This window comes from Hyperolius riggenbachi, chromosome 6 (genome assembly GCF_040937935.1).
Source record: "Hyperolius riggenbachi isolate aHypRig1 chromosome 6, aHypRig1.pri, whole genome shotgun sequence".
Classification (NCBI taxonomy): domain Eukaryota; kingdom Metazoa; phylum Chordata; class Amphibia; order Anura; family Hyperoliidae; genus Hyperolius; species Hyperolius riggenbachi.
This window is the reverse complement of record NC_090651.1, coordinates 367,890,517-367,903,173: the sequence shown is the minus strand read 5'-3', so window position 1 is coordinate 367,903,173 and position 12,657 is coordinate 367,890,517. Positions and strand designations below refer to the sequence as shown.

Genomic DNA, 12,657 nt, shown 5'->3' with positions numbered 1-12,657 from the left:
TATGTATTTTTTTTGCCCGTTTGTCTCGGTTATTACACCATTTAAATTATGTCCCTATCACAATGTATGGCGCCAATATTTTATTTGGAAATAAAGGTGCATTGTTTCCGTTTTGCATCCATCACTATTTACAAGCTTATGATTTACAAAATGTTCGTAGTATACCCCCTTCAAATGCATATTTAAAAAGTTCAGACCCTTAGGTAACTGTCTTTTTTTTTTTTTTTTTTTTTTTTTTTGTATTGTAATTTTTTTTTCCATTAAAAATTTTATTTGGGTAATATTTTAGTGTGGGAAATAAACAGTTAATTTGTAATGTTGTTATATGTAAATTGTAATGTAGAAAATATGTAGATGTGGTTTTACTATTTGGCCACAAGATGGCCACCTTGAGTTTTTTTTCTCTTTGTGTTTCTTGCTAAGCGGAAGCACAAGGGGGACAGGGAAAATTTTACGTGCAGAAAGACTGAAGCCTCTAGTAAGAGCGCTTCGGTTTTTCTGCTGGGGACCCGGATCGGTGATCGGCATTCACTGATCCCAAGGCTACCAGGGGACAGCAGCGGGGCGTGCTTGCTACCGCGCACCGAAGCGCGGCACCGCAGCAGAGCAGCCCCCGGACGTGAGCATCGCGTCCGGCCGGCAGAAATGGTTAAAGGACTACTGTAAAGGGTCGGGGGAAAAAGAGTTGAACTTACCCAGGGCTTCCAATAGTCCCCCGCAGACATCCTGTGCCCGCGCAGCCACTCACCGATGCTCCGGCCCCGCCTCCGGTTCACTTCTGGAATTTGCGACTTTAAAGTCTGAAAACCACTGTGCCTGCGCGGCATGTCCTCACTTCCACTGACGTCATCGGGAGCGAAGACGCAGCCACACAAGCGCAGTGGTTTTCAGACTTTAAAGTCGCAAATTCCAGAAGTGAACCGGAGGCGGGCCGGAGCATCGGTGAGTGGCTGCGCGGGCACAGGATGTCTGCGGGGGGACCGTTAAAAGCCCCGGGTAAGTTCAATTTTTTTTTTTATTATATTTTTTTCCCTACCCTCCTACAGTACTTCTTTAAAACTTTTGCTTTAACACCTAGGTTACACGTGTGAATGTGGCTTCAGTAGTTACTCTGAGAAATATGATGTCATAATGGGCAGTCAGAATAGGGCCTTTTATAACCAGTATAATGGGAGTAGTAGTCCACTTCAACACTTTTTCCTTGTGTGGTGGTGAGATCTGCGAGTGCCGGGTCTGCCCACATCTCTCAGAATTTTAAGGTTGAGATATGGAGGAGGAGTACTGTGGAATCCGTAGTTGGGAATATCCTTCATGTATTTGTAACAGCGCCAGAGTGAGGAAGATTGTCGAGGCCAAGCGGAGTACTGCTTTAGGAACGTTGTCTCCTATGGAGCTCTAACACTTGTGCTCTTTGCAGGCGGGTTGAACGGAGCGCAGATGTTGGGCGTTCAGCACGATGCCGTGCTCTTCCTTCTGGAACAGCTCACTGGTGCTGAGCGTTGCCGCGGTTACAAGTTCCACTTCCACCCCAAGGAGGTCGACGAAGAAGAACTTCTGGTGAACCGAACCGGCTGTGCCCGCAGCGAGGTCTACGTCAGGTGAGGTCCAGCGTATTCTATACTGATAGTCAGGACCACTCCTCTAGTGCATGTCTCCATCTGGTGGACGGTTTATTCATTTTTATTTTTTTTAACTTGCTTTATGTTTTCAGGAAATCTACTTTTGACATGTTCAATTTCCTGGCCTCTCGGCACCGGACGCTGCCGGAGATGTACCCCTACGAGGAGGAGGAAGAGGAAGTGCAGCTGAAGTCTACCCGGTAACATAACCTGAATTGTGATCTTTACTGGGGATGCTAAAGAGAGTGTATTCACCAATTAAAGTGAACCTGTGGTGAGGAAACAGAGGGAAGGCTCTGGATGCCATAAATCCTTCTAGGTCCCTCCATTTCCCCCCCCCCATTTCAGGTTCCCTTTATGACTATCTAATGCCAGAGAATTCCTCCAGCCAGGGTGGCGGCATCAGGAACAATCTCCCCCCCCCCCCCCCCTTTAGTAATTGCTGGAGATAAATTGTCCTGAGAGCGTATGAAGGGCCGGTGTCACCAGAAATCATTCCCCCGTCTTGTTTCAGGCGAGCGACCAGCTTGGACCTCCCCATGGCAATGAGGTTCCGTCACCTGAAGAGGACATCGAAGGAAGCTGTTGGTGTTTACAGGTAGGTGATCCGTGTGGATGACCATTTGTTACATCAGCTTGTGGTTATACTGCTCTTTACAGCAGGTTGTGGATTCAGCCAGAAGGTGAAAGTTGGGACTGGCAAGTCACTGAATACTTAAAAGAGAACCTGTACTGAAAAAAGGGCCCCTGGTGGGTACTTACCACGAGAGGGGAAAGCCTTTGGATCCAATTGAGGCTTCCCCTGTCGTCCTCAGTCCCACGGTGGTTTGTCTCGGCCCCTCCGAAGCCATAGCTGACAAATTGTCAGGCTGTGGCACAGGCGCAGTAGCACCTGCAATATTTACCCCCCCAGTAGCAGGGCTCAAATCAGGCAGAGCTAGCCGATCCCAGTCGGATCCGCTCTACTGCACAGGTGACTTGCGCCTGCGCAGTAGAGCGCACCTGACTGGTATCGGCTAGTTCCGCCCGATCCAAGCTGAGGGCCGCTACTGCGCATGCGCTGGAGCCGAGGAAGGTAAGTATTTACATAGCCGCCATTCAGGGCAGCGTAGAGAGACCACCGTGGGACGAAGGAGGATGGGGAAGCCTCAATCGGATCCAGAGGCTTCTCCCTTCCAAGTTAAGTACCCTCCAGGTACCTTTTTTTCAGTACAGGTTCTCTTTAACACAGCCGCCGGTTATCACTTTCACTACAGCTCTGTTGAAGTTTAAAGTGTGCTCACAACTGGGAGATGGTCAGCAGATAGGGATTATATTATATAGGGATTTATTGCTGTCAGTGTACTGCAAACATTTCTAATAGGTTTCAGCATGAAATCTCTGCAGCTGCCTGCCAGATCCTCGGCCTTTTTCCCCCATGTATAATATGTACTTCCTAGGCCCATGGTGAGGTCTGCTGACCCGCCTCCTCCATACCTTTCTCCATAGCTGCCTGTACGCTGTGACTCCGCTGCATGTACTGACATGGTATGGGCACTCCCGGCGGCCATGATGCTGGAGACTGGGAGGCATGTCAGCAGACAGGTGACACTGCAACACCCACCATGGGCCAGGGTTTCCTTCCAGTCATGCTTCCTGCCGTGTTTAAGCGCATTCACGCTGCAGCAGTAGCACGGAGCCCCAGGTGTGCAGCTCATACCTCAGTGCTGCGCAGGCACAGATGGGACTCGCGCAGAATGGCCACACACGCACATGGAGGGGAGCACGGATGCTTAGAGGGCCCCAGCGCTGTATCAGTGGATTTGAAGATAATAGGGGATTTCCTCTTCTAAGGCTGCTATAGTATGTAACATTGAAATTTTGACTTTAGATTCACTTTAAATATAAAGTCGCAAACAAAATATTCCCCATCACGCCTCTAAAAAGTTGGACTGATTTAAGTTAGTGGGAAGCTTAAAAAAAAAAAAAAAAATCAGACAGATACTTAAAGGACATCCAATGTGAAAATAAACTGATGAGAAAAACTACTGTATCTATCCTCCTTCTCCTAAAAATGACTTTTTTTTTTTTTTTTTTTTAGATATCCCAGTTTTTTAATATTTTAATCTAGTTTTTAAGTTTTTACTGTTCCATTGTCTCTGCTCAATGACACCTTCATTGAAGTATGTCAGAGCTCAAATCTATGATTTATTGACCCTTTTTGTCTATTTCCTGCTCCAGGAAGCCATTGACTGACAGGAAAGTATTTTATGGCTGTAATTACTTATCAGTGAGGCTTATGCTATAGTCTGACCTGGACAGAAACTGTCACTTGCATACCTGATTAACTCTTTCAGGCTGAGAAAGAAAAAAAGGAACACAGCCTAGTTATTTGTGTGCTAGGCACTGTACATACACGTCTATTTCATCATGTCACGTCACCTCGGTTGTCCTTGAAGGAGAGGGAAGGCTCTGGGTCCTATTGAGCCTTCCCGCTCCTCTCACGGTCCACTCCTCCGTTTGCATCCCCCGCCACGGGAGGCTTCAGAAATCTTTGAGAGCACTCTGGCTCCTGCAGACTTGCGAATCCTCCTGCAGCAGCAGAGAGCAGTATTCCACCGATCAGTTGGATACTGCTACCGGGGAAGCCAGCACTGGAACGCAGGGATGGTGAGAGGAGCGGGAATAGGACCCAGAGCCTTCCCTCTCCTTAGGTGAGTATCTGTTTGGGTTTTGTTTTTTTTATGGTTGTACTTTAAAATAAATTGGTGTTGGTATGTTAAAAAATAGCATTAATTTATGGAATCGATGGGCCCTTGCCTCTTTTTTGGGACCAAATTATGCCAAAGTGCAGACTTTGCATTAACACTGAGTGGTTAAAAAGTTATTAGCAGTGCAATAAATACTATAGAACAGGGCTTTTCAACCTGTGGTATGCGTACCACTGATGGTACTTTGCTGTTTGGTAGGTGGTACACTCCAAGCTTGCCTGCCTCATGTCCTGGTCTCGTTCTGCCTCCACATAGTTCAGCTACCCCTCACTTGCTCCTCCCTGTGCTACCTTGTGGCATAATTCAGACCTCAGATCAGCGTTGAGGAGACAGCAATGCTGATGGTGCATAGTGATGACAGTTATACTATAGATACAGGAAGTGACATCACTGCTTTTTTTCTGTTTTTGAAGTATACGTGCCATCAATGTGCAACTTTCGCCTGGCTGTCTAGTTACTGTGACACTCCAGCACAGTGAGGAGCGAGCGAGGGGGAATCAAACTTTGTGATGAGTCGCTGCCTGCACTGCTACCTATAGTGAAGCAGGGGAGTGGGGGACTGGAAAGGCTACCTATATTGGCAATCTACCTACAGGTTGCCAATAATGTCAGTCTGTAGGCTAGCAATCTAATTTTATTCCTTTCCCCCACCAATGCCTCCTGCTAGTCCCCTGCCAGCTGCCACATCCCCCCCCCCCTCCCCCTTTTCTTAAAGTGTACCTGTAAGAAAAAAGTGCCCCTGGGGGGTACTTACCTTGGGAGGGGGAAGGCTCTGGATGCTATAGAGGTTTCTGCCTTCCTCATCAGTGCACTGCATGCGCAGTATCGGCTCTCCAATCGGCTCTGGCAAAAACAGCCGAGCCTGATCGGGTCAGATCTACTGCACAGGCACACTGGTGGCACTTTACATTTTTCATGCGACAAAAGTGGTGCAATTAGTGAAAATGTTGAAAATCCCTGTTGTAGAATGACGGGATTTGCATGGATTATCCTCATGATACATGAAGAGCTTAAAGTGCTCCCAAGGTGAACATCTGGTCAAAAATCAGATACCTACCCAAGAAGAGGGAGGCTCTGCATCCTACAGAGGAGTTCCACACCACCCTCCGGACCACCCTTGCCGCTCGCAGACCCCCAAAAGAAACTTGACAAGAGCTTGTTAGCGTTTTGCTCACGACACCTCTTTATACACAGGCGCGGCCGTACTGCACCTGCGTGGTCAGCCAAAGCGGATGTGTGGTTCTTTGCCTGCGTGGCCGTACTTGAGTGGGTTCAGCACAGCCGCACTCGTACATGGAGAGGACAGCCCAGATCTCCAGGAGGGTCCCGGGCAGTGATCCAGGGGGGAAGGGGGGGGGGGGGCGGCGCACTGCAGGACCCATGGCCTTCCCTCTTCTTAGATATTTGATTTTTGACCCACGGTTCCCCTCTGGTCCAGTTTAGATGAATCCACTAGAAGAATTGTAAATGCCATTGTTTCTGGGGTGACAATTGTTAGCACACTTTTTTCCTTTCCCCTCAACCTTTCCCCATTTGTTTGTGCAGGTCAGCCATCCACGGCCGGGGTCTTTTCTGCAAGAGAAACATTGATGCCGGTGAGATGGTCATCGAGTACGCCGGCAACGTCATCCGATCTGTGCTCACCGACAAGAGGGAGAAGTACTACGACAGCAAGGTAATGCCCCTTCCCAGAAGCCCCTATGCCAGCATCCACATCACACCGCTGTGTACTAGTCATAACACCCAGAGCAGGAAATGCCTACATCTGTTTACTTTTACATGAAAAGTTAAAGGGAACCTGAAGTGACAAGAATATGGAGGCTGCCATATTTATTTTGTTTTAAAGAGACTCTGAAGTCTCCTAAAATCCCACTTTTCATTAAACATTTCACTGTAGCACTTTAAGCCCTGCTAAAACGCTGCATCCCCAAGGTAGAAAACTGTTTACAAACCAGACACCCCCCCCCAAACCCCAGGGCAAAATTCCATGACTTTCCTGGGGAGGCAGATCTTTGAGCTGCAGCTCTGCCTCCCATTTGCAACAATTTCCTACGGATCTCCGCCTCTCCCCCCGCCCCTTTCAGTGAAGGACGACAGAGGGGCAGGGATTGACGCTAGTAGAGGCAGAGCTACAGCCCTAAGCTCTGCCTCTGAGGAAGCGCACCCCACATATTCCCACAGGAATTTGGGGGGATTGTAGACAACTTTCTGCCGCAGGGATGCAGCGTTTTAGCAGGGCTTAAAGTGCTAAAGTGAAATGTTTAATAAAAAGTGGGATTTTAGGAGACTTCAGAGTCTCTTTAAACAATACCAGTTGCCTGGCAGCCCTGCTGCTCTATTTGGCTGCAGTAGTGTTTGAATGACACCAGAAACAAACATGTGGCTTGTTCTAACTTGGGCTGCTATACTGTTGCATTTTTGTATTACCTGTTTTTTTTTTTTTTTTGGTATTTTTTCATATATCGCTGCGATTTACCTGTCTGTTTTCCTGATGAGGCCTTTTTGGCCAAAACATGTTGTTAAACTCAGTGTAATGGTACACCCCCTTGTCTGCACCTGTCGATGCACTCTGTGTGCAACAGTTCTTTTATACATGTGTAGTGGTGTGTATACATGAAAAAAGTTGGCAGACCGGCTAAACATACTTGCCGTCCGGACACTTGACAAACCCATACACCTGTATTATTTCTGATACGATTTCTCGCTTAGCAACTGTCTGTAAGAAACAGTACCATTGGAGTGCTGTTTATCACACAACATCCCCTATGTTGTAACATCATGTGACGGCTAGCTGCCTAGATTGAGTCGTCTAGCGGTTGTTGTATAGATGAGGGTAGTTAGCCTTTAAAGGACCACTTTCGTGAAAAAAGGCAGTTAAAATCGGACAGAACCGACAGATTTTGGGACAGTCCATCTCCTCGTGGGGGATTCTCAGGGTTTTCCTTGTTTTCAACAGCTTTTCCTGAACCGTTCCAAAGTCTGACAAAATAGTGTGCAATTAGGGAGGCTGGCTGGTATCTTACTAACACAAAGAAAACCCTGAGAATCCCCCATGAGGAGATGGATTGGCCTAAAACCTGTCGGTTCTGTCAGATTTTAACTGCTTGCTGACCGCGTCACGCCGATGGGCATGGCGGCGGCCCCAGGACCGCCTAACGCCGATCGGCGTAAGGTCCTTGGATCTCACAGTGCAGGAGATTGCGCGCATCTCCGGTTGGTAGGCCGAAGCGGAGCTCCGCCTTCAGTCTCCAAGTGCTGATCGCCGCTCTGGAGACTGTTAGACGGCGAAACTTAGTGTGACACGCTGTCTATTTACTTAGTGTGACACGGCTGTCTATTTACTTAGTGTGACACGGCTGTCTATTTACTTAGTGTGACACGGCTGTCTATTTACTTAGTGTGACACGGCTGTCTATTTACTTAGTGTGACACAGCGGTCTATTTACTTAGTGTGACACAGCGGTCTATTTACTTAGTGTGACACGGCTGTCTATTTACTTAGTGTGACACAGCTGTCTATTTACTTAGTGTGACACGGCTGTCTATTTACTTAGTGTGACACGGCTGTCTATTTACTTAGTGTGACACAGCGGTCTATTTACTTAGTGTGACACAGCGGTCTATTTACTTAGTGTGACACGGCTGTCTATTTACTTAGTGTGACACGGCTGTCTATTTACTTAGTGTGACACGGCTGTCTATTTACTTAGTGTAACACGGCTGTCTATTTACTTAGTGTGACACGGCTGTCTATTTACTTAGTGTGACACGGCTGTCTATTTACTTAGTGTGACACGGCTGTCTATTTACTTAGTGTGACACGGCTGTCTATTTACTTAGTGTGACACAGCGGTCTATTTACTTAGTGTGACACAGCGGTCTATTTACTTAGTGTGACACGGCTGTCTATTTACTTAGTGTGACACGGCTGTCTATTTACTTAGTGTAACACGGCTGTCTATTTACTTAGTGTGACACGGCTGTCTATTTACTTTGTGTGACAACGGCTGTCTATTTACTTAGTGTGACACGGCTGTCAATTTACTTAGTGTGGCACGGCGGTCTATTTACTTAGTGTGACACGGCTGTCTATTTACTTAGTGTGACACGGCTGTCTATTTACTTAGTGTGACACGGCTGTCTATTTACTTAGTGTGACACGGCTGTCTATTTACTTAGTGTGACACGGCTGTCTATTTACTTAGTGTGACACGGCTGTCTATTTACTTAGTGTGACACGGCTGTCTATTTACTTAGTGTGACACGGCTGTCTATTTACTTAGTGTGACACGGCTGTCTATTAGTGTGACACGGCTCTCTATTTATTTAGTGTGACACGGCTGTCTATTTACTTAGTGTGACACGGCTGTCTATTAGTGTGACACGGCTCTCTATTTATTTAGTGTGACACGGCTGTCTATTTACTTAGTGTGACAAGGCTGTCTATTTACTTAGTGTGACACGGCTGTACCCCTGAGTGGCAAAGCAGCGATTCGCTGTCATAGGATGAAGCCTATGACAGCCGATCATGCTGAGTGGCCGGCGGAGGGAGGGAGGGTTAAAAATATATAGGTAATTTTATTGAAAAATAAAGAAATATTGATATAAAAGAAATTAATCATTGCCGGAGCGATCAGACCCAAGTTCTGTTGGTGGGGAGAAAAAGGGGGGGGAATCGCTTGTGTGCTGAGTAGTGCGGCCCTACAGCAAGGCCTTAAAGCTGCAGAAACCTAATTAAGAAAAAAACAGCCTGATCACTAGGGGGGGGGGGGGGGGGGGGGGTGTTTAAGCCCAGGGTCCTTATAGGGAACCTTAACTCTAAAAAACAAAAAAACGAGTTTTACTTACTTGGGGCATCTACCAGCCCCCCGCACCCATCCTGAGGAGCCATGAGTGACTGCGAGGGCACAGGATGGCTGCGGGGGGCTGGTAGATGCCCCAGGAAAGTAAAACTGTTCCCTTTAAGTGGTTAAATGGGCGCATGGCTTACTTTATTTCCCCTCTGTTGCAGGGCATCGGATGTTACATGTTCCGCATTGATGACTTTGACGTTGTGGACGCCACCATGCACGGCAACGCAGCCCGCTTCATCAACCACTCCTGTGAGCCCAACTGTTACTCCCGGGTCATCCATGTCGAGGGTCAGAAACACATCGTCATCTTTGCCCTGCGCAGCATCTACCGAGGCGAGGAGCTGACCTACGACTACAAGTTCCCCATCGAGGACGCCAGCAGCAAGCTGACCTGTAACTGTGGTGCCAAAAAGTGCCGCCGCTACCTGAACTGAGTGGGGCATGTTGGGAAATAACAAAATAACAATGGCCACATGTGCCGGACTGGAGGTGCTGGCACTTCCAAGGTGGACGCACCATTTCGGGAGATGGCGCTGCTCGGCAGAGAGGGGTCAACCGTAGAAGACGTCGCACTTTACCCTCTGTCCTGGCGGCTTGCCATTAGCGTACAGGGCAGACCTCTCCTTCCTCTCAGGGCCTTCTAGCATCGTCTCCGCCTTGCTGTTGGGCGCCAGCGCTCGCCCCATAAGCTCTGTCGTTCCTCTGCAGTCTGTGGAAACGAAAGGGACGGTGCTTAAGACTATGACTACGCAACAAACCGACACCCCTTCTGCTTTTTTTTCCCATCGTTACTCTCCTGGTGCTTTTCTTTTCCCTCCCCCCTTCGTGGCATTCTGATTCGCTCCCATCGGATAACAATTCAGGTTTGTGGAGTAAAGCGAAAAACTGTTTTGGGGGCGACAATCAGTTTTTAATCCTTTGCTGCTAACGACCTGCTAAGCGTCACAACAGGAGTTACGACTCCCCCCCGCTACCGTCAGGTTTGAGCTGTTTTATTAACCAGTGACTCGTGGAGGCTCCTGACACTCATGCAGCTTCATCTGACAGATTCCATCTTTTTTTCCTTTGTTTTCGTTTTTTTTTGTGTTTTTTTTTTTGTTGTTGTTTAACTTTTATCTTTTTTTCCTTTTCTTTGGGAGTGAGTGCTGAGCGCGTTGCATTTTCCAGAACTACGTCTGATAAACAGACGTCATCGCGAGGAGAGCGTGTAAATACGTGTACAAAGATTTGTAAGGACAACTGTTTTTCTATGCACTTTTTTATTTAAGGACTTGGTGGGGAATAAATAATGTTTCATGTTTCACCAACTGTTTAGAATTTTAAATAAAAAGGAAGATTTTGGCATGTAAGAAGTGATGTGCTTTCTCCACCGACAGGTGAGGGTAATGATGGGATACCGGCTGTGAGAGGGATCCGGAGGCCATTGCTGACCCGGCTCTTGACGCTCCGTTTCCCAGGCGTTATGCGAATCTTTGGGTTTTGTGTTTGTTTTTTTTAAGCTCAAGATAACCGAAACATACCACTTAATGGCCATTACCAGGTGCAGGTTAACCCTTTCCCTGCCAAGCACATACTAGGTACATTTTGGCAAGAAAGGCTCCAACTGCCAACAATGTACCTAGTGCGTTATTTGGCAGTTTGCCCCCAGGCAGGAGGGGGGGGGGGTAACATCATTCCTCCCCTCCCACATGGGTCCCCCTCCCTTGGCTCCCTGCATAGCTGGAGCAGCGGTCGGTGTGTATTTACTCACTCGATTGCTCGTTCCATGTCACGTGTCCCCCGCTGGCAGCTGTCTCCTCTTTTCTTTCTGTACGATGTGTGATTACATACAGAGATCGGGCTGCCAGAGGGGACACCGCATGGTGCGAGCAATCGGGTGAATTAATTACACACCGCACCACTGCTCCAGCTCTGCGGGGGACCCATGGAGAGGGAGGGAGGATGTTGTTGGCCCTCCTCCCCACAGTGGCACCTATATCTGCTACTTATACTGGGGGCACCTGTGCCTACTACCTATACTGGTGGCACCTATTCCTGGCAACCTATACTTGGATCACCTATTCCTGGCTACCTGTACTGGAGGCACCTATACTGGCAGCACTTATACCTGGCTACCTGTACTGGAGGCACCTATACTGGCAGCACTTATACCTGGCTACCTGTACTGGAGGCACCTATACTGGCAGCACTTATACCTGGCTACCTGTACTGGAGGCACCTATACTGGCAGCACTTATACCTGGCTACCTGTACTGGAGGCACCTATACTGGCAGCACTTATACCTGGCTACCTGTACTTGTAGGGCATCTATTCCTGGCTACATGTACTGGCAGCACTTATACCTGGCTACCTATACTGGCTGCATCTATACATGGCTACCTGTACTTGTAGGGCATAGTTTCCTGGCTACGTGTACTGGCACACCTATTCCAGGACAGGAAAAGTGGGATACCAATACATATCTGGTATGATTGGATTCAGCAGGGTCGGGGCTTTTACAAACCATAACATATTTGTCAGTAAATGTAATACTACTTTGAAAAAAAAACCAAAAAAACAGAAAAATATTTTTTATTTCACTTTTTTTTTTTAAACATATTTCAGTCACAAAAAGTGTTATATCTCCAGAATAAGTGCACAGTTTTGTTTGTGTTCAAGCCCAATTCATTATGGAAAGAACACTATATAATAAGTCCTATTTCATGTGGGTTTCCTTGTCAAAAATCCTAAGTAAACCTAATGAGTGCAAAATGTCTAAAAACTTCTTGGCAGTAAATTTTCGCGTTAAAGGGAACCAGAGAACAACAAAGCTTAAAAATGAAAAAAAGATGTTATACATACCTGGGGCTTCCTCCAGCCCCATAAGCCTGAATCACCGTCCTCCGCTGCCTCTATCGCTGGTACCGGGTCCCCTCACTTCCGCTGGACGCGACCAGTCTTCCGCATGCACAGGGGCTCCCTCCGGCTCTGTACGCATGCGCCTGCGCAGTACGGAGGGAGCGCACTGCACTTGCGTCGACTGGCCGAAATGACGGGACTCTGTACCGGCGGACAGAGGCAGCGGAGGACGGCGGTGTGGGAGCGGTCCAGGCTGATGGAGCCAGAGGAAGCCCCAGGAATGTATAAATCTCTAATGTTCGTCGTCTCTGGTTCTCTTTAAAGGAGTGGTCAGGGAAAAAACTACAAAAGAGCTTTACTCACCTGGGGCTTTCTCCAGCCCCTTGCAGCCGACTGTCCCACGCTGTCACCTCCGCTCCCCGCCGCTGTCCCACTCTTGCCTGCGCAGTTCGCCGCGGCCCACGTGGCCATGATTGACAGCGGTGTTTCGCGCAGCTACAGTAAGGCTGACCCTGCGGTCGGCCTGAATACAGCGCAGGACAGCGGTGGGGTGCGGAGGTGACAGCATGGGACAGTCGGCTGCAAGGGGCTGAAGA

The 12,657-nt window shown here is 48.1% G+C and overlaps 1 protein-coding gene across 2 annotated transcripts in view; it reads left to right on the top strand.

Moving 5' to 3' along the window:
- KMT2B (lysine methyltransferase 2B) overlaps positions 1 to 10,574 on the top strand; it is a 105,032-nt gene extending 94,458 nt beyond the window's left edge. For both annotated transcript variants that reach the window (XM_068241870.1, XM_068241869.1), the window contains 5 exons: positions 1,418 to 1,598; positions 1,712 to 1,819; positions 2,134 to 2,217; positions 5,915 to 6,044; positions 9,381 to 10,574. In XM_068241870.1, the coding sequence (XP_068097971.1) occupies positions 1,418 to 1,598; positions 1,712 to 1,819; positions 2,134 to 2,217; positions 5,915 to 6,044; positions 9,381 to 9,656 (779 nt within the window). In that variant the 3' untranslated portion in view covers positions 9,657 to 10,574. The remainder of the gene's footprint in view (positions 1 to 1,417; positions 1,599 to 1,711; positions 1,820 to 2,133; positions 2,218 to 5,914; positions 6,045 to 9,380) is intronic.
- The last annotated feature ends 2,083 nt before the right edge of the window (positions 10,575 to 12,657 follow it).